Consider the following 21,625-nt stretch of genomic DNA (forward strand, 5'->3'; position numbering starts at 1 on the left):
ACATGGTTACTGAAGTCAACCTTCCTGCTTGAGGTTCCCAAATGCTGTCCATGCTGATTTCAAAGCAAACGGAGACCACAATTTTTCCCCGCTTCTTTTATATTTTCCACAACGATGGGAAAAGATGAGGAAGACACAGAGTTGGACAGGCAAACATCTCATCAAAGAATCTCCTACAAGCAGATGCAGGGTAGGAAACATCCAGCAACCCTGCTGGCTCCAACCCACAGCCCGGGCCTGGGTGCGTGGTTGATTTTCACTAACTAACTTTTCTTCCCGTGAACTTCCTCTGAGGGTGTTTGTTTATAAACAGAGGAGGGAATATTATTGCTGGAGATGGGACAGTACGGGCGGGGGTGAAGGAGTTTAGGCCACAAGCCTGGAGAGCAGAGTTCAGGAGTGTTTGTTGCCGGAAACACAAAGGGCTCACTGTAACACTGGTACATGGCCCAGTTCCATAGTCTGGAGGGATTACGATATAGGTATATGCAGAAAATACTTCAAAAAGCAAAAACAACCCCACATTGTACAAATGTTTCCCACTGCATCACCATAACCATTACACACCCAAATAAAACCACCAAGAGCGGTGACGGTGGTTGGAGGTTGTTCTCCACAACGTTCACCTCTCAGCTTGGTAAGTTTCCCCATTGCATGCCCTCTGTCTCTGCCCCAAATTCTACACATTCACAGGTCTGGAGCAGCCCCCCTCCCTGACTTCCTCTCCAAAGGAGTTACTCTAGGTTTACATTGGTGTGTTCAACAGCAGAATCTGGCTTGTATTGCTCGCCCTTCCCTCTGCCAAGTATGTTTCAAAACTGTGTGTGTAATCCATTTAGTTAACATTTGCTTTTTCTCCCAGTACTCCTTTTCTCCCTGAACATCTCCATTCACGAGCTACAGCACAGGAGGCTTCCAATTCTTGTCTAGTTTACACTGAAAATAATTCTCATTAAATTATCACTGGTGAAAGGTGCTGTTTTGACCTCCAAGAGGCTGCTCTGTTTATCCACAAGACAGATGACATGTAAGACAGTAGTAATGCAAGCTCCAGATTTCAAATTTAGCACCTCAGACTTTACAAGCACAGATGCTGCTTCATTCAGAACAAACTCCCGTGGAGTGGATGAACAGCCTCCCTGGTGATGCTCCTGACAGAAACACTGGCTGTTCAGCCACGAGGGTGTGCACTGGGTGGTGATCCCTCCCCAAAAATCCCCTGGGCCCCCTTCTGCAACCTCTCACCTGGCCTGTATTTAACTATGGGGTAAGATTTATGGAGTTGATCTTGTCCTTAATTTAATAACCTGAGATATACAGAGGCAGATTTTCAGCATTTCCTAAGAAGATAAGCAGTTACAACTTCTATGTTTTACAAGCCATTTCAGCAAGTCAGTACAATAATCAATGTGCAGACAGATAAAAAATATCAAAATATTCCAATTTAAATTGGAGTACTCTGAACTAAGGTGCTTTGCTGATATTTGTTTTTCTTTCCCATTGGGGGCTGCACACACTGTTCCATCTGAGAAATGCAATAATTTTTGCAGATTCAACCATCACCAGTGTGTCTGGCTCAGAAACATGAATTCCAGACCATCTGATTTTCTGTCATCTCCAAAGAGCTCATGTCACAAATTGCAAGTGCCTTCTTCCCCCAGCCCCTGTGTTGTCACCAGAAAGATGTCACATGGTAGGTGACAGACTCCATCATCACCACTGGCTCAGTACTGCCATTATCCACTCAAGAACCATCAACAGCTACAAGGAAATATCCTACAGGAATTAGGGCATGTGAGTCCACATGGAAAACAATCTCAGCTGAGGAATAATCATCAACATCCCTAAAAACCAATAATAAAATGTAACAAAAGAGCTGCTGATGGGTTTGATTACTGACTTTGTCACCAGCACACTGCCACATCCAGGACAAGTCAGAGCATCCCTCCATTCCTCAATTTCCCTGATTTTAAGGGATGTGTTCTCTCACACCTGAGATTTATCACCATCAGCAGCAGAAAGTTTTGTGGCAAGTTCAAGACTATAAAACCATAATCTTGCTGCAAAGATAAAGAAAAATAACAGCACTAGGATACATTAGTATAGGAGGAAAAAACTCCATTCAAAACTAAGTAACACTGGTAACAGCAAAGACTTTCCTCTCCATTTCATCCCCTGACTTAAATAAAACAAACAAAATATGGTGATAAAATCTGTTTCCTCAATCCAGTGGATGATCTTTGTGAATATGTTTCCAACACTAACAGCAGAGAACAGACAAGGAAGAGAATGAAGGAGGAAAGGAGCCTGCAGCTGATGCTCGGTGTCGAGAACAGGGCTGCTCTTCTCCCAGTTCCATGACGACAGATGACTCCTGGGAATCAGATGAGGGAGGGGAAGATGGGTCAGAAGAGAGAAATCCATATGGGAAAGTGATTTAAAGCAAACAGAGAGACAATAAATTAGATAAAGAAAAGGAGGAAAAACACGACAGAGAGGAGGAAGGAGAAGAGATAAAAAAGCCTTAAATATCACCCAAAAGGAAGACTCGAGAGCCCACCAGGCCCCAGGAGGTGCCCAGCACAGAACAGAGTGGTTTGTTTCTCTAACACAGCAATTCTTTTGCTTTCATGAGCTGGTATCATATCTCTCAGCTGCTGCTTCACCAGGCCAACTCCAGATGCTTCTCAGTTTCACTTCCCCCTCACTCCCTCTCTGTGAGAGCGAGCGCTCGCTCCTTGTTTGTGCACGGCGAGGATGGATATTAAACAGAACAATATCAATAATTCCCAGAAAATAGGCGAGCCCGTGAGCCTGGCTGAGCACACAAGCACACTGCCTGCTTACCCTGTGTTCCCACAGCGCTTCCAACACCAGCTGGCCAAAGCCACCAACCTGTGGCCACCCTCGGAGGGGACACCACCCTCCTGCAGCACAGACGACGGGAAAGGAGCGGGAAAGCAGCGAATGTGCAGAGAGGGAAGGAGGGAAAGCAGGGGAATCAAGGACACCAGACAGTAGGGGAAAAACTAAGGCTAGGATGGTGATAAGAGAGGGTGAAGGGATTGGATGGGAAAGTCACACAATTACATCACCCTGCAGAACAGAAAATGGGAGAGTGGGTTTGGAATAGGGGAGATTTTAACGTTAAGAAAATAAAAGGGAAAAAATAGAGGCGGGGAAAAAAAAGAAGAAAGGTTGAAAGAGACAGAGGCCAAATTGAGATTTGGAGTACAGCAAAACCAAATAAACATGTCCCCTTTCTCTGATGTTAGGGCTTCACAGTTTTTCTTCTCTCATGTCTAAAGCAAAAAAAGTCTACAAAATAAAGGATACTGAAGCAAGGACCACAGACAGGTCCAGGCTGTAGAGAAGGGGTATGGAAAACTCTCTGAAATCATAGCCTTTGCCAGATTCAGCCAAGCTCAGTGGTATTTTTCATGATCTTGACCAGGTTTAGGATCAAGTCCATGCTTCCTGTGTAACCACAGCCCTGTTCTGCCAAGGGCTAATTGACCTGTATTCATATTTGTTCACTTTTGACTGTGATGCACAAGGTACCCTCACTTGGTGCTGCCAAACTTATGGATACTCAACAGTCCTCAAATTGTTCTGATTATTGTCAATGAGGACAGCAGAAAGCAAATTTCTGTGGTAAGATTTTTCATTCCTGTTCTCTTTTTACCTTGCCTTTTTGAGTTCTGCTCTGCTCCTGCTCAAAGTAAGAGTACTTGAACTTCATGGATGGCTTTGGGGAGAGTAAACTTTATAATAGGCACTAACATCAAATCAAAGCAGTTTACAAGATGTGCCACTTGTGTCAGGATATGTGGGGAAATAAACAAGCTGCTCCTCCTTGATCATTGGAGTTTAAATGCTCTATTGATCTGGGAAGAAAATCAAAGGGGCTTTGGAAATGGTGTGTGTGTATGCATGCATGCTCACAGCAGAGAAAATGAAGGGAAATATGGAGAGACAGAGAAAATAGCACAACAATCAAGTATTCCTTCTCCACAGAAAGGTGAAATAAAATCAAGAATCATATCCAGATGTCAGCAACCCCCAGGTGGGGAAATAGGCACAGAGAAATTGAAGGGTGAGGTCAGGGAAAAGCTACATCTTCACCTTCAGAAGCCTCTTTTTTGGGAAAACGAAGAAACAAAATGCACAGCACAGCAACTGTGCCCAGAAGAATGCATGAAGCAAATGCCCAGAACCCAGGCAGTAGAAGAGCCCATTATATTTTGCATTTATGAAATAGGAAGATTAACATACACTGCCCATGTAAACAGTACTAGATGGAAAAACTGGTAGCATTGAGAGAGGAGGGTAAATGAAGAAAAAGATTATATTAGACTTGCTGATACACTTGAGAGAAAAAACATAGAGGATTTTGATCAAACAAGTATTTTCTGATGCAATTACTAAATCATCTGAAACGTAAGATGCAAAGAAGTAAAAACACAATAAAGCATTCATTCCGAGTACAACTGTAGGGATGTAGGAACTGCCACACAGGCTAAGACCAGAGAAGGGAGGGAAATGTTTGATAAAATATTTTTCTCAGGAAAAGGGGAAATTAATCAAAACAGACTATCTGTGGGAAAGGATCAGTTCTGGCAAATATTCCAACTTAAAATTCCAATAGAAGTTTCATAACTGTCAAAACACCTGATTCATTTTAACTCTCTGAAAATAACAAAGCTGATACCTTTTACCAGCCAATGTTTTTCTTTCTCATACTTAACAGTTTTCTAAACCAATGTTTTGGATTTTAGGTACTTAAGATGTTGTCGATCTGTCCTTCTCTTTTCCTGTCTTACATTAAAATGGTGACTCAGTCTTAGCTAAAGAGCTTTGGTTTATAGTAGAGCACTGGGAAATCTTCTGTGGCCTGTGCTATATCAGAACCTGCAAAGTGGATTTTCTGTGAATGTTTGGACTAATTATCTGCTGTTATGTCCCTGACACTGCAGGGGACTGAATTTGGCAACCCAGGTGGTCCCTCCTCTGCTTCTGCTCCTGTAATTTTTATTGGAGAAAAGAAAAGGGGAGCTGAAAAAGCAACAGATAAAATTAGAAGCAAAACTATTATATGGGAGCATTTCAGTTGACCCCGGTCATGGAAGGGTTTATTTTTGTTTTTTCAATATGTCTTTTTGAAAAAAGACACTATACTTTGGCTCTTTTTTTTTTTTTCCCTGGCTCAGGCCAGCATGAAAATCCAATGTGAAAGCACTTGGTTAATCCTGTGGCCTTGAGAGTACCTAAACCATGTTGGTCCCGGAATATTTTTCATAAAATGTTTGGGGTTGGAAGGGACCTTTAAAAGCCATCTCATTCCACCCTCTGCCATGGGCAGGGACACTTCCACTGTCCCAGGCTGCTCCAAACCCTGTCCAGCCTGGCCTTGGGCACTGCCAGGGATCCAGGGGCAGCCACAGCTGCTCTGGGCACCCTGTGCTAGGGTCTTACCACCCTCCCAGGGGAGAATTCCTTCCTAACATCTGATCCAAACCTATTCTCTTTCAGTGTGAAGCCGTTCCCTCTTGTCCTGACACTCCAGGCCTTTGTCAGAAGTCCCTGTCCAGCTCTCTTGTGCCTCTCCAGGCACTGAAAAGCCACACTGAGGCCACCCCAAAGCTTCTCTCCTCCAGGCTGAACAATCCCAGAGCTGCTCCATCCCTCTGATCCCCTGGTGCCTCCTCTGGATCTCTCCAGCAGCTCCAGCTCCTCCTCCCTGTGCTGGGGCAGGGCTGGGGAAGCTCTGCAGGTCTCACCTGCAGCTTCTCAGGGGTGTCACCTGAGCACAGGGCACAGGGGCACAATCCCCCCTGTGCCCAGACTGCTCCTGACACACCCCAGGACACAATTGGCTTTCTGGGCTGCCAGGGCACAAAATACTTTTGAGTTAAGGGTGCTCCTGGATGCATGGTAGCTTTACCTCTCCTGTGACAGACCCATGTCCTGGCAGAGCCAGACCAGGCTCCAAGGAAGGCATTTCTGCACCAAAAATCCCTGCTCCCCTCAGCTGGCTGCCTGTGAGCAGAGTCAGGTCCCAGTGACCAGCGAGGTGTCCACTGGCACTTGGATCTTTGCTGGTCAATGTGCTCAGCCAAGGGTCTCTCCCACCCTTGGCAAAGGTGAGTGAACTCCAAGACCATGGAGCTGCCTCAGCAAACACCTGGGTCAGCTGTGCAAGCAGAGACCTATTTGGCACTGGAAAGTGGCACCTACCTGTGTGCAGGGCCTGGGTTAGGGTTCCCAGGGAGCCAGCATCAGTGAAACCCTCTGGGATTTGGGATTTAAGCTCATCCCTCCTCATGGCACGTGTGGCTGGGGCTGACAGGAGATACCTGTGCTCAGTGCAGCCACAGCCTCAGCACCCCTTGGCCACCTACAACCCCCTCCTGGCACCACGTGGGGTGGGAGTGGGGGCCCGGAGAGCAGCTCCAGCCTGATTCCCAGGGTGCTCTAACGCCGCCCAGGGCTGGCTTTGGCGATGGCTTCGCGTGCGAAGGCTCTCCAAGGGCTTCCCCTCGTCCTCAGCACCGAGCCCGCCCTGCACAGCTCTGCTCTGCGCTCCTCCAGACATCTCCAGCACTCCCTGAGGACAGCCCTGCTCCTGCTCTCTCTCCAAACACCATCCTTGCCGCTTGCTTTCTGCCTCACTCGAGTTGTTCTAACTGAAACAGGCTGGCTTGAAATAAATCAGGCTGAAATGAAGCTTGGAGAGGCAAACTCAGCCTGGGACACAGCCCTGTGCCTACAGGAGATAGCCATACACCATTTAGGAATCTAAATTTGCCACCCTTCACACACAGAGTCAAATTGCCCTCACTGTTTTATTACCATTTAATTAATTAGAGCAGCCAATATGTAAGTGCTTTAAGGGAAAAAAAAATCCCAGCTTTCTTCTAACTGTGCTGTTCTGACTCTAGAGTGTAGCTGGTCAAAAGAATGAGACCAGATTAAATTAGAAATGTTATAGAAAGAAAAATCAGTTTCTGATTTTTGTCCCAGCTTCCACAGGCTGAAGGAAATATGCTGTTCAAATGCAAATATTTAGTAAATGACAAGCTGTGAGGGTATTCTGTTCCGTGACCTATGAGTCAAGCCACATCCAGATCCATAGTCATGAAGTGGATAATCATTTGAACCCACCCACAGGGAAGCCAAGCCCACACGACTTCCCCCACCCCTCAGCAATGGTGTTTTTGACCCTCGTCACCTTGCAGGAACATCTGTGCAGGTGTTCCAGCTCCTGCAATTCCACTCTGCCCACCACGGCCAGCACCCTGCGACCTGGAAAGTGCCAGCACTAATTAAACAACAGAACTCCAAGTTTTATATTTGACTTCTCCTTCACTGTAGTCCTTCATCACAGAACACAACCAGAAAGTTCATACAATTGAAAGACAACAGGCCATAGAAAATGCCACGTGATCTACCTGCCTATTGTTTTAATGCCAGTCAAACTCTGAGTAAACTGTCTACTGAAAACATCCTCAACTTCCCAGCACACCCAGCATGAGGATCAGCTCTGGACATAGGACCCAGCTCACCGATTCTACCTGAAGTGTATTAAACCAATATCAGAGTCCAAAACTTCAGAAAGAAACAACTCCCCAAAATAAACATGTATTCTTTAACTCTGTAGAGGGACTAGACCTATGCAGCGTCTTTATAATTGCCTAATTATTGGACCCTCACATGGCTGTTTCTCAGTCCCTTACATGCAAAGGCTATGGCTTTAAGTGAGCTCCACCATGCTGATTTTGGCTTTTCTTTCCCTTTGGATTCCGCTGCAGTTTTATGTTCATCAAGGACTGAAGTTGGGAAAACATAGGCACTCCCTTACATATGAAGCTTTATTAAGTTGGGATCATGCTCCCTGTTGGCAGGCTGAGGAATAGAGACAGAAGGGAATGAAACCAAGAAGTGGGGGAAAAAAATAAAACCAAAACAAAACCAAAACAAAACAAAACAAAAACTTTCACTCTTCAGAACAGGCACGCCTTCTTACTCCGGCTCCCGCTGCCGATCATTCATCCCGCTCCTCTCAGCTCCCAGCCAGTAAAGAGTCAACATCTCCCTCCTGTGAAAACATGAGCCACCCCACACCCCAGAAAACACCCTGACAGGGACTCGGGAGGATCCCGTTTCTCAGGATGGGGTTGAGTTTTCACAGTGGACCTGAAACATCTTTGATTACAGCAGCAGCAAGGTCAGCAGCGCTTTGAAGCCCCTCATTTCGCATGGTGTGTGTGCATTACCGAACCCAGCACAGCCCCACCTTAACCCTTTCCTGCACCAGCATCCACAGGCTGCGCGGGGGAAGGTGCCCGAAGCCCCTGAGTGACTCCACGTGCACATGTGCGTGTTTACAAGAGGGATGTGCCTAGGTGCGCACATCCCAGCAGGGTTTGTCCGAGAACTCTGCGGCCCGGGAGGGAGGGAGGGATGGAGGGAGGGATGGAAGGAGGGATGGAAGGAGGGAGGGCGAGTGCGCAGGAGCCGGAGCTGCTCCGGGAGCCGCACCGCGGGAGCCGCTCCGAGGAGCGCAGCCCAGCCCCGACAGGGCTCCTGAGCTTTTGCGTAACGCAGATCAATGGGTCAAACTTCCAGTTTCCCAACAGCTTTTCCTCTGACAAATGCCAGAGCAGATATCAGTGGAGTCAAACAGGGCGGCAATAGCATCGCTGCCAAGCAGCGTGAAAATTGGCAGAGCCTGGCACCAGGACTGCCTCTCATCAGAGACAGGGCATGGCCCGGCACAATGACGAACCCACTTAACAGCGCTGTAAAATTAGCCATTTATGAAAACAAATTGAATACTGCAGCAGAGGGTGACGTAAGGAGAGTTGGCTCCAGACAGAAACTCCTGTAGCCTGGATTAGCAGAAGAACTCCGTTATGTCAGGGCTCAGGCACAGAAGCTGATAACAGCTTGGGTCCTACATGAGATTTTTAACAGACACAACAGGTTTCCCCTATAGGCACACATGGGGCTCCTCTGGTACCACTTGCAGTAGTTTCTTATATGCCAGCAGGGAGTGGTGAAAGGGGAGCAGTCGTCACGGGCAGAAAGTGGGGGGCAGAAAGTAGGGGAAGACACAAGAGCAACTCTGAAAAAGAGGTGTATTCCAGTCAGTCTCACCCCTCCCCTCACATCTGTACAGCTACACAGCTTCCCACTTTGCAACTGGGACGAAAGTTGAGGAGAAATTCACTTCTGGCACTGCCAGCATATGTGCCCCAGTCCCTTCCCCTCCAGACAACCAGATGGGCTCTTGATTTCAGTGGGGTCCTACAGATGCAAATTCTACAGCAGAATGGAGCTTCTCAGTCTGTCACATCCCAAAACACTGAAAATGTGAAAGCCAAGAGTTTTGGCAGCCAGAACCCTTGATTTCCTCATTGAGGGAAGCGTAATCTCTCCCTAAGCTTGCTGCAGGTCTGAGAGGCTGTGGTGTGCAGAGGATACTCCAAGTGAGTTCCTCTTGGACCTCTTCCAGGTGTTTACACACAGAGCCAAACCTGGCTCCTCTTCAAGAGTGTGTGCGAGGAGGGCAGGGGGAGCTTAAAAATAAAATAAAAATCACAAAGTCCTCCCGAGCTGAGCTGAAGCTCTACGGTGCAAAACTGGGGCATTTCTCTTCATTTTTCACAGTGGAATGTTATTTCCATGCATAAAATGGGTCAAGTGTTTTATACAGGCAACAACCTAACCTCCCCCATCCAATTAAAGTATTTTACTACAAATGATCTTTGTGTGTGTTTGTCTAGGCTCCCTGTCGTGAGAATTAGAGATACTTGCACCAAAGACGGACATGGGGTCCTAGGTGTTGGATTAAACACATTAAAAAATACGCTGACCCTGTTTGGGTACCGATGAGATCTGTGTAAACCCCAATTCTGCCTTTCCTAACTTGAAAGGGAAGCACTTTGAGCCCTGGGGTTTAAGTTAGGGTTGGGAACCAGAAGAGCAGAGTGTGAGAAAGCCAGGGGGAATAAATCAAGGAATAATGTGGTTCACCTATGAAATCACTGCTCTGAAGGCACACGGGACCAGCCCATGCCCGGCACCTCCTGCCCACCCCGGCAACCCCGCACAAACGGCGTCTCCCTCCTCACAAGCGAGCGGAGCAGCTGCGATTAGGGAAAGTTAAGGAAAAGCACGGCTGAGTTAATCTCAGTTTTTTTGTTTTCTTTAGGACAAAGCAACTTTCTTGCGAGACAGCAGCCGCGCCGGTCAGGCACGGGGCAGCGGAGCCGGGGATGTGGCAGGAGGGAGGGTGGCAGGGGACAGCGAGCGGGGCTGGCGGGGCAGCCGCGCCGCCGGCACAGGCAGCGCTGCCTCCTGCGAGGAAGTGACTCCACTTAAAGGGAAAGGGGAAATCCTCCCTGTCTCTTTAAGGCATCCTAGGACATGGAAACCTTGTACTTTCAGGGAATCTCCTTGCCAGAAGAACTGTAAAACATGTCTTCCCCCCGCCCCCCAATACCCGTTTCTGTTTCTGACTTGTTTCCTTTTTTTTTTTTTTTTTAAGGGCATTTCCATTTTCTATGACTTCCTTCAGAGCAAAGATGGATGTGGCGACATTTATAAGGGTTTGTAACCCTCCGAAAAGTATCCGATTTCACGACAACTTCGCTGCACTTTATCACTAAAGCGGGGAAAGGGCGGGAGGTGGAGGGAGGGAGGGGGAGAGGGAGCGAACGCGGGGAGAGGGACCCAAATTCAGGATGGGCTCATAAAATTTAAATAAGAAAAGTGCAATACTCCTTGTTATTGTCCAGCTCAGACAGCTTAGAGTGGTAGCTGCTTTGAGTACTAAATGATTTTATGGGGCTGTTTGACCTTAGAATCATTGATGTTACACTTGCCATTTCTAAGGGGAGACAAAAATACTCCACACATCCTCTAGCTGCAGTGCGAGTCCCAGCCGTAGCTGAGTGTCGAGGGGTTGGGAACTTTATAAACTCATTTGATTCATTTGAGGTTTCACAATAGCCAAAAAGTTCCTTTATAGCTTTTTGGAAACCACATGCTAACACTGCATCTAAAGAGCGAACAGTGGAGTACACTAAAAAGCCAATAAAACCAAGGAAATCGTAGGGGGACCTTAGATATGCGTTTCTTTGCAGCCACACACCAGTCACATACATTTCTTTCCATACATACAAACAAGCCACTTTCAAATGCTCTACTTACAGTTTTCCAACCTGAAAATTAGACAAAAACCCCACCGTAAGAGCTGCCTCTTCTACCTGCACCTCAATCCGCACACCCAGAAAGACAGAAACTACCCCAGGGCACTGCCATTTCCCCGATGCAAAAGTTTACATAACTTTTCCTGCGAGCCTACACTTCCAGCCGGTCCGCAGAGCTCCGGGATCTCCCGGAATATCTGGCGGGGCGAAGGCGAGCCCGGCGTGCTGGCAGAGGCGCTGCCATCCCCCGTGCGCCGCGGGGCACTCCCGCGGGGCTGGGTGTGCACACCCCGCTCCCGGACACACGCACGCCTCCAGCCGCCCGCTCCGCCGGCTCCCGGCACGGAGCGGGGATGCTGCAGCCACAGGCACGGCCAGACCTACCTGCAATGACAGCCGGAGATCTCTGTCCGCCTTCGGCTTTCAGCCACACTTGCAAAGTGAAGGCATCTCGGGGCAGCTCAACGTCTGCCTTCAGCCGCAGCTGATCACCTTGGCCACTGAAATAGAGCGCCCTGCTCGGGGTAAGGGACTCCTCTTCGTCCTTTACCTCCCGCTGTTGCCTCCTGCGGGGGACATGCCCAGGCTCCAGCCCAGCAGTGGAGCGCCTTCCTCGGGCTAACCTGGTGGCACAGGTGCCCGGGGCAGTGTGGAGGAGCTGGCGGCTGTGCCTGGTGTCCCTTCGTGCCCTGCGGGAGCGCTCGTCCATCCCACATTCGGGTCCACTGGCTAGGGCTGTACAGAGAAGCGCAAGAGGCAGCAGCAAACTCCAGAGCTGCATTTCCAATCTTCCCCCCCCTTCTCCCCTGCAAATCCTCCCGATCTGCCAGCTTTGGGCTCCTCCTTGCCTTGACTTTCTTCTCTTGTTCACCCTTCTTGGTATTTGCTCTTTTTATAACCCTTCTCAGTTGCTTTTTCTTTTCTTTTTTTCTTTTTCTTTCTTTCTTTTTCCTGCTTATAGATTTTTTTTTCTCCTTAAAACAAATAAAAATCAAATAAATCAAAACTCCTTCTTGGTTGAAATGTATTTCTGTTCTTCCTTCTCTATCTGTCTTCTTCTCCTCTATTCCTCCACAGCTGGAACTCCTCTCTCTCTTCTTTTCTCTGCTGAATTTTCTTCCCTTTATTTTTTTTCTTCTTAAAAAAAAACCACACACACACACACTCACACACACTCAAAACAAAACAAAAAACCAAAACAACCCCCCAGCTTTCTCCAAGACTCAGACCCACTGATTTCCCTCCCCCCAAAAGATGCTCTCATCTATTTATTTTTTGGCCTCCTTTATAACATAAGCCACAACCCCCTCCTTTCCCCCAGCCTCCCCCCTCCCTTCTTCTCCACAAAATGAAAGAAAAGAGAAAAAGCCCCTCAGAAGATGAGTAAACAAGAATATGCTAATCTACTCTAGGGTGCTCCACCTTCCCAATTGAATGATTCCCATTAAAACTGCAGGGATCATGACTAATCAATCAGCTTGAAGGAGCAGATAGCTCCAGAGGTTCAAACACTTTTGCTGTTTTCTTTTTCCCCCCTCTTTTCCTCTCTTCCTCTCTTTCCCCCTATCACCCCCCCCCCTTATTTATTTTTTAAAGAAGACAATCAAGATGAATGGATCAATGTGACAAAAATCCGGCACCCCCCTTTTTGCAGTCTCCCCAGCTTTCTTTCTCAGTCCAGTCCAAAACACACATTCCTTTTTTTTTTTTTTCTTGGCAAAAGAGAAAGCTATTTCTCCTCTCAGACTCCCCGTTGCACTTTGCTGGTAAACCTTATGCTCCTCTGCAGCACATAAAGAGTCTTGAAACTTGAGTCTCAGATATTTTTTTTTAATTGCTTTCTTTCTTTCTCTCTTTTCCACTCCCTCTCTCTCTCTTTTTCTAATTCCTTCTTTTCCTCTTATTATTTTCTCAAAGTTATGCAATCAGCCAGGCTCCCCCTTTTGTGGTCCCCCTCAGTGCAGTTGTGTGCAGCTAATCCAAATGTTGCATCAAAGGTCCCCATCGAATCATCAGGAGCTAAAAGGAGAGAAGCTTTTTGAAGAGCATTTGCCTTCCAGAAGCTGTAGCAACAGAGTAGGATTTGGCTTTTGAGAGCTCCAAAGACTCCTGGGTTATTTTTTAGAAATAATGATTTAAAAAAATCAATTATTAATTTTATTGGTGGTTTGAATAAAAAAATCCTCTCTCAATATTGCTAATTTTCAGCCTAAGAAATTCAGCTCTCCTGGTTTCCTTGGCTTGGTTGTAGCCACAGGTAAGCTCCTGGCTGCTTGCTGGTTTGTAGATCTCTGTTTCTGAGCTGGGACGTTTCTTTTTTTTTTCCTCTTTTCTTTTTTTTTTTTTTTTTTTTTTTTTTTTTTAATATTTTTTTCACTCTTGAAAGATCTCAAAAGCTCCCCCTGATGGCAACAAAACGGATTTTTCTAAGTCCTTAATCAGTGGAAATGACTTGGCAGTGGCGCTCACGGAGTGTCCGGGCCACTGCTCTCCTCTGAAAAAATCCAGCAAAACCAAGTTAAATCACTCCAAACCCAGTCACAAACCACTCACATCATTCTCTTCTTCCATCTCTAAATTGATGATTTTCACATCTTACTTTCCCATATATTTTCAACAGGAATCATGCACCAGAGTTTTCTTGGGACTGGTATCTTTCTGCTTCTGCAGGCTCCCCTGTTAGCATTGCTTAGTTCTGACAACTTCCACTTAAAATATACATTATAACACTAGCAAAAATCAATTTTTTTCCAATGAGAAAGGTCTGTTGCATGCTCACAAGTCTTCCAAAAAAACGTTATTTTTAAGTTTCTTGCTAATTTGAACACTCCATGACACATGATTGGCACTTTTAGTGGTGCTGGGTTTATCCACAAAGTCCCACCAGAAGTCAACCAGAACCACAGCCTTAGAGCCCCTCTCTATTCTCCAGCCCATCCCTCCACTACAGCTCTCCCTACAAGAAAGACAAAATACTGGTAGCTTCTACAAAGTTTATAATACAAGACCTCCAAGCCATTAAGCCTCTCAACAACTGAGAGGAAATATTTAAGTGGGAAATAAACGGTACAAACTCTTATAAATGTCCTGAAGAACTCTCAGGGATATGAAAAAGACACTTCCGTCTCTGTGCCTGCTTGGCAGAAACAATTTAAGATCAGAGCTAAGTGCTGCACTGCACTGTTCTAACTTAGCTCATAGAGGACACTGCAAATCAACAAAAACCCCTAAAGTTTCAAGTGAACCTGTTCAACTTCAGCAAGAGCTAAACCAGGAGGAATCCTGCTGCCAGGACACTGCTTTCTCCACATGACAACTCCTCCGAGGTCCCTGGGAACTCTGCACATGCTGAGGCTGGAAGAGGCTCTTAAAATAATGCTGGTCCTAGTTTTTCCAGGAGAAAAAGCTAATTCTGTGAAATTGTGGTATTTCTTAGGTACATCACGATTTGGCTGAAATCACCAAGGAAAATTACTGAAACACTTCAATTTGATAGCACTGCATCCTTTAATTTTGGATATACTTGACCTTCTATATCTTACAAAAGGGTTTCACTGTGACCAAATCACACTTCAGTGCATCAGCCTTCAGCTCCAGTGACAAATTCTGGGATATTCTTGCTGCAGAGGAAAAGCCCAGAGCTCTGCTTCCTGTACTTATGGAAGACAGAACAAAGTATGGAAAGATGGGATCTATCTCTAGCCCACAAATTACATCTTCAATCAGTTTTATTCCGAAGACATAGTGAAAGCATAGAGAAAATGTAATATATAAACTCTAGATGTGACAGAAAATGAAGTGGAAGATATTTGATTTTAGGAATAGTTAGTAAATCTTGGATTCCTTAAGCCTGTGGGTCGCATCTCACTTCCCTGACCAGATGAAATTCCCCCCTGCACAGATGGACATTTATTCTCTGCTTAAGCCAGTACTTAAATGATGTACAGACCTGGCAGAGAGGTTCCTGCCCAAGGAGAATAATCTTACTGCTGCACTTGAGTGCGATATTCTCCTCAGGAAAGGGAGAAGGAGATTGTTTTGCATCTAGAGGTATTTCCATGAGAAAAAGGCAAAAAAAAAAAAAAAAAAGCATCTAACACTAGTTACACATATAGAGAGAAGAATTAGAATAGATATTTATGACACTATGCCAAAAAATAGCATTGAGTTAAATGCTGTATGCAGTCATTATAAGGAGAAATACTCAGCAGGAATCTTAGCTGAAGCTGCCAATAACTCCCAGGTTCAAGACTGGAGCTGAGTGAATAAATCATAACAAATAATGGTTTTGTCAAATTTCGACTTTTTTCCCTCCTATTTGCAAGCAGACTGCGAAACCTCTCAAATATGTTTGAAATTACATGGCTGTTTCTTCCTCGACGTTAGTATTTCTCCGAGGCCAATTAGCACACAATTTGCTGTAATGTACACATTTTCACATTTGTTCTGTGTTAATTGGGCAAGGAAGTCACACAGCATTATTTTTGGCTCCCTGGGGGGTCAGGTTTAATCACTCATGATACAGTAAAATTACTAATTTTACATACGATGGGAGTTTCCATGCTTGAAACTCTCCTTGAGAAAAGCAGCCCTGGCTCTTCAAATTACTCACACGAAGGTCAATTAAAAACAATATTTCTTGAAAGTTGAGCTGAAAAGTCTGCCAGATACAACTGAATTGAGGCCCTACTCTTCTGAATAAGTATTTGTGCATATTTGTCCTCTCCATGCACAACTCCATCAATCACAGCAGAGGTTTCACAGTCTTTACCCCTCACCAATATCCCAATCAAGTCTCTCCCAACTTGGCTTGGGTTAAGGATGGCTGGAACACAATCCAACAGCTACTCTGCTCAGAATCAGACAGGGCCCAGACACCAGATTTTAACACAACGTGTTGGACTCAGGGCATATTTTATGCAATCAGCAATGGTATGATCGGAATCACACTGCCTCCACAGAACAGCACGGAATGAAACCCAAAGAGCTGAGAACAGCTTCAAAGAAAAGGGGATTTGGGCATCCTGGCTTGCGAAACCCATGAAGTCCAGCACCTTTTAGGAGAAATAGAGTCACTTGCTTGTTGACATAGTGGTGGTACAGGGGTTGTGTTGGGTGGAGTGTCCACAGCTCCTCGTGAGCCTGAGGAAACACTAATGAATGAAATGCTAATAACTAAAAAAAAAACCAACAGTGAAAACATGTGAAGCATGTTCTGTCTTGGAAAAGACTTAACAGAAGACCTAACGTGGACTCAGTGTAAATCCACCAGATTTTTCATTGTTTTCTCTATCTGTCATTCCTCCTCTTACTTTAAACAGAGTGAATACAAGTCTGTGCTCTGCCCCCACTGTCGCGCTCCGTACTGATAACAATCCTGATTTCAAGGATTTATAACTATTGCCTGCACACTCATCATTCCACACAACTCCACTCACTTGAAATCACAACACCAGCTCTGTGTTGCCTTTATTAGTGGAGACTCTTCTTTATTAAGAGACTCTTCTGCTGCTGCTCCCTCAGCTGCCCCTTTTGTAAAATACTCTCTTAATTTACATCAATAAAACAGCCCCATGTCAATTTGAAACTCACCCTTTAATCCAGAAAAGTTTACTGAACAATTAAGGAGTGCAATAAATGACAATCAAGACTAAACGCATAATTGATGATTTTAGGAAGGTTTCAGTAATTTTATAAGGTAATTTGCAGTCAGTGGCTATAAATTCCTATTTAAACCTGGCATACCACTCTTTTTTCCCCTGCAGAGAGCTGTATTTCCTAACAATACTGATGCCTGTTTGCCTGGAATTCAGTTACTTTATCCTTCAAACTTCCCTCATGAAATATTGCATTTCCAGAAAAAGTTACATATTCTTTGTATTTTTTTCATTGCATTCTTGAAATACATTCTTGGGGGTGGGGAAAGAAATCTCTGTTCTACATTTGTGGTGAGAGTGATAAGCCACGGTAGATGATGTAAGGGGCACAATCTTCAATTAAACCATGTAAATGCTGATTAAAATAGTGGACCCATTTTGATTTGGACTGAGTACTCTAATTCTGCGTGCTCAGGATGGGCTGTCCAGGTGAAGTCCTGGCACTGAAATCCTGCCCTGACTGAAATCCTTGGCATGAAGAGAGAACAACTGTGACCTCACCTGCATGGTGTCACTCCAAGGCCATGTCCCCGTGACCCAAAGCATGCACATGGGGATGCACTAGGTTTATGGGATCAGCCCCAGTGAGTCCCACAGGGTGTGTTTTCGACATCCCACTTCTCTAGGGCCACATCTCAATGTGGGAGAGCACCAGGCAGGTTCAAAACCAGCAGACTGTTGGGGGCAGCAAAATCACAGCCTAAAGCAAAAGGTGCTGAGAGGAGAAAGGACCTCGTGGGTCTCAGCAAGTGCCCACAGCACCCTGCCCAGCCAGGCACCACCCCCAGCCCAGGGCATCCCTGTGTGCCCTTGGCAGGAACAAGACCTCAGCACCCTCCCCAGACCTTCCTGGCATTGCTCCTCCATCAAAAGCACTGCTTGGAGCCACCTGCCCCTCTCACACAAGTTTAAAATCCCAACAAGAACACAAAACCTTTCTGCTCTCGCCTCTCAGTTAAGAAGCCTAAAATGATGCCTCTTTTAATAGTCTGCTCACTCAGAGATTTAAGCTTCCCAGATGAAATCATCATGGTAAGAGCCAGAACTGCAGAACACTGTGTTTATCTCTTCTGCATTGTTTGCCCCATGAGGAATTCTGGAGATGCCATGAAAAAAACAGGGAAAGCCCTGTGGAGTGCATGAGGAGATCCTCTGGTTTTCCATAATGCAAGATGTGGTTCCCAAACCCTCTCACCTAAAAGTCATCCTCCAGTACTTCTGGGCTTGGATCAAAAGCTGCAAGAGAATAGGATCTGGTTGGGATGGAATAAAGAACAAGACAAGCAGGCAACTGCCCAGGAAGGAAAAAACTCCTGGTGATTTCTATCTCCTGGTGATTTGCAGACACTGGTAGCTGGTTTAAGGCTGGCAGGAGAGGGACAGAGCCATTGCTTTATGAGCACTGTCACTGTGTTTTGGCTCCCTTGAGAAAGCTGTGTCCATGACCCAAGCCCACCCTGACATCTGCTGGGGCCACATCAAATCCACCTCTGGAATGCACAGGAGTAGCCAGGCTCCCACAGCAGCCAAGATCAAATCGTGAGGATTTGTCAGAGAAAAGACTATTTCACTGAACCAAAGATGTATCTGACAGCACCAGACAGCCAAGTAACTCTGCCACTAAAAAAACGTGGTTTTGCTTTTTACTAAAAAAAAAAAAAACAAACTCACCAGGGGTGCCCTGGCTCTGTAAACATGAAGTGCATTAGCAGATGTTCCACCCGTGCATCCACACCCAACCCACAGCACTGCAGTCAGTGTTCATTTGTCACCTCCCCACAGCAAGCCTCAGTCCAGAGGTCAAGGACTGGCCGAGCTCTGGAGCCTAAACTCTTCTCCTGGACCTCCTAGTGTCTTCCCCACAAGATAAACAGCTTGCAGGGGTACAGAGAGAGGAGGGGGCTGCCTTGGGAAGGCACAGGGGGCCTCTGCTGTCAGGTACCTGTGCAGAAGATACATGGGAAGTCATCACTCTTCCAGGGTTTTGATCTCATATCTTCCTCGAACCATACATCACTTGGAAAACATTAATGAGAGTGAGGTCAGCAGCAGCTCTCCTGGAGGAGGAGCCCAGGAGAAGCAATGGGGTGACACTCCAGCCTCTCATACAGGGTAGGCTCCTTCGAGCAGAGTGGCATCACTGGGGGAGAGGTGGGTCCAGGAGATGGGGATGGAGAAAAGGGTTCTGCTTGTTCTTTTCTCTCAGAAGAGCCACACAAGCTGCTCTGAAAGCCAGAAGGGAAGTTTGGTGCGGGCATGTGTGTACACACAGGGAGAGATGAGGAGTAGGACCCAAACAGATGGAAATGCAAGGCTCAGGAATAATCTAGACAATTCAAATACATCAGGCCATGCATGATTTGGTATTCACAGGCAGCATCTTCAAGAACGTTTAACATACCCAAATGTTTTTTCCTAAACCAGATTTCTGCTTCAAAGCCAGTACTAACAGGATTAACAAAAGAGACCTGCCATGTCTTGCTATTGGAGATGATAATCAAGCAAACGATAAACAAATTGATCAAGAGAAAGACAGCATGTGTCAGTCTGCAGCAAGGAAGCCAAAAGACAGAATTCAGAGGAAAAGCTGCTCAACATTTGAGAGCTATTCCCAGTGAATCGGGATTTCCCCTCTCTGCTTTCATTTGAATGGCATTTGAAAAACACAGCTGCAGAGGCCCATGCACACCAGGGATGGAGCCAAGAGGGGAACCCTCCCAGCCCTCAGCAGCAGATCTGAAGGGAGCAGCTTGTCCTGAATTGACAGCACCCATGGCACAAGTCAAGACCTTCCCTCAAATCTTCCCAGATCTTCATAGGCACCTGATCCCCAGCAACACATGGCACCCTGAGATCCCCCATCAATCAGCAAAGGGCAGCTTCTGCCCCAAGCTGGCACAGGAGGCTTCCTCAGACCAAACAGCACTCCTGGCATGGGAACCGACCTCTGCCAGCTGTGGATCATCCCTTAGGCCTGGAGCTCAGAGCAAGGCAGGATCTGGCACTGCAGAGCAAGGTGGTTGCCTTCCTGCCTGCCTGGAAGGTATAGCCAATCTCTGCAGTCATGTGCTTAGCTCCAGAATTTGAAAAATCTCATAACTTTCTGTGTCATCCCCTTGCACCTGAAGCAGCCCCTCCCCAGTCCTCCCTTCCTGATCCCAGCCAAGCTTCCCCAGCCTCGTTCCAGCCCTGCACCCCAGCTGCTTCTTCTTCCTGTGCCCCCCAATGCTCTGCCCCCAGAGCCCACAGATATGAACTGATTTGTCAAAAGAGAGTTCAGGCAAGGATGTATTAAATCTGAGCATTCCACTCATACCTCCCAGGCTTTCCAGTGCAACTGAGATTCCTCAAACATGGTAAAAAAACAAAACAAGACAAAACAAAACGGAGGAGGGAAGAACAGAAAGAGTGGAAATAGAAACCAGACAGATGAAAAGCAGAAGGAAAAAGAAAACCAACAACAAAACACAAATAATTTGGAGGACAGCCCTCACTAAAAGCTGCAGGTTGGGGTTTCTTTGGCTAGAAGTTTGGCATCTGTGGCCTCCTGTGATATGTCAGGGGATGACATAAATGCAATATAGCAAGCTTGATAGGAAACAATTGCCATATGTGAGGGTGGTGGCAGCCTGTGCTTCCCACACCACCCACTATTGCTTTTGTCTGCACTAAAGCTGAGTCTAAACAAGTGAAGTCCATCTCTATCTGTCTAAATGTATAAATACATTTTCAGCCAAGACCCACCACCGGTTGCAGTTGTATGGCAACTCTTAGTCGAGATGCCTAAGCAGGGTTTTGACTTTATCCCCAGCTGATTGTTAATGCATTTAACAGCATTTTCAGAAATTCCCTTTGCTCTCGAAGGTGATATCTGGGTCTCCAGCGAGATGTCGGAGATCCTTCTGATGCAGCACAGCTCACCAATGAGTGTCAGCCCCTGCTTGCCCATGAGCATAGAAAACCAGAAAGCATCATATGGACAGCTATAAAAGCTGCAGAGAACTGGACCTGAAAGAGCTGCAACTTTGTTTGTGTTGGAGGAGATCTCCTGTATCCTTCTTTTAAAGTTGATGGTTATTGCTCGAGCACATCCGTGTGCAGAATTGGACACGCTGCATGGGCTGTGCTGCTGAAAAGGCAGCTCAGCTCCGCTGCTCAGGCAGGTAATTAAACCCATCAGTGAGTGAATGACCTGGTTAAGAATCTCAAGAAAATAGAAAATTCCTCAGGAGGCAAAAACTGGAATTGAAATATCAAAATTTATCCTGGAGCAAAAAATAGCCTCCTTTCATTCTTTTGCCACCAATGCTTTAAAAAAGGATGAGGAAAATGAAAAGTGCACCAAATAATACATGAAAACATTCTCCCCAACTAAATAGACATAGAAGCACAAAGCCCTGTATATATTCAGTACTATTTTTAGAAAACATTTAAACCTACAGACTTCAAAATTAATTCTCCAAAGTACATTTCTATAGTGCAATACAAATCTCATTAAATTCCATAGTTCATAATATTTATACAGGAAGGTACCCTTTGTTATTAAATGCTATAGGACCTGCCCAGAAAGGTTAGCAACTCTTTCTAGGATACCAAAACCTTTTCAGATCAGTTCATCTCTAAAAAAAGCTGGGGCTGATTTTAATTTGATCAGCCTTGAGTTGTTGTCGGAATAGTTTACTGAGTAGCTCCTATGGAAAACAGTGAGGCTTTTTATTGACAAATGAAATCAATTTTGTTAGGAGTATTCAC

The 21,625-nt window shown here is 45.9% G+C and overlaps 1 protein-coding gene across 3 annotated transcripts in view; it reads right to left on the minus strand.

The window, feature by feature from the left end:
• PAPPA (pappalysin 1) overlaps positions 1-12,510 on the minus strand; it is a 179,916-nt gene extending 167,406 nt beyond the window's left edge. For all 3 annotated transcript variants that reach the window (XR_011005673.1, XR_011005674.1, XM_068211463.1), the window contains exon 1: positions 11,601-12,510. Coding sequence is in view for 1 of the 3 variants with exons in the window: in XM_068211463.1 (XP_068067564.1) it covers positions 11,601-11,997 (397 nt within the window). In the remaining 2 variants the exon portion in view is untranslated. The remainder of the gene's footprint in view (positions 1-11,600) is intronic.
• Between the last annotated feature and the right edge of the window lie 9,115 nt (positions 12,511-21,625).

This window comes from Anomalospiza imberbis, chromosome 21, assembly GCF_031753505.1.
Source record: "Anomalospiza imberbis isolate Cuckoo-Finch-1a 21T00152 chromosome 21, ASM3175350v1, whole genome shotgun sequence".
Classification (NCBI taxonomy): domain Eukaryota; kingdom Metazoa; phylum Chordata; class Aves; order Passeriformes; family Viduidae; genus Anomalospiza; species Anomalospiza imberbis.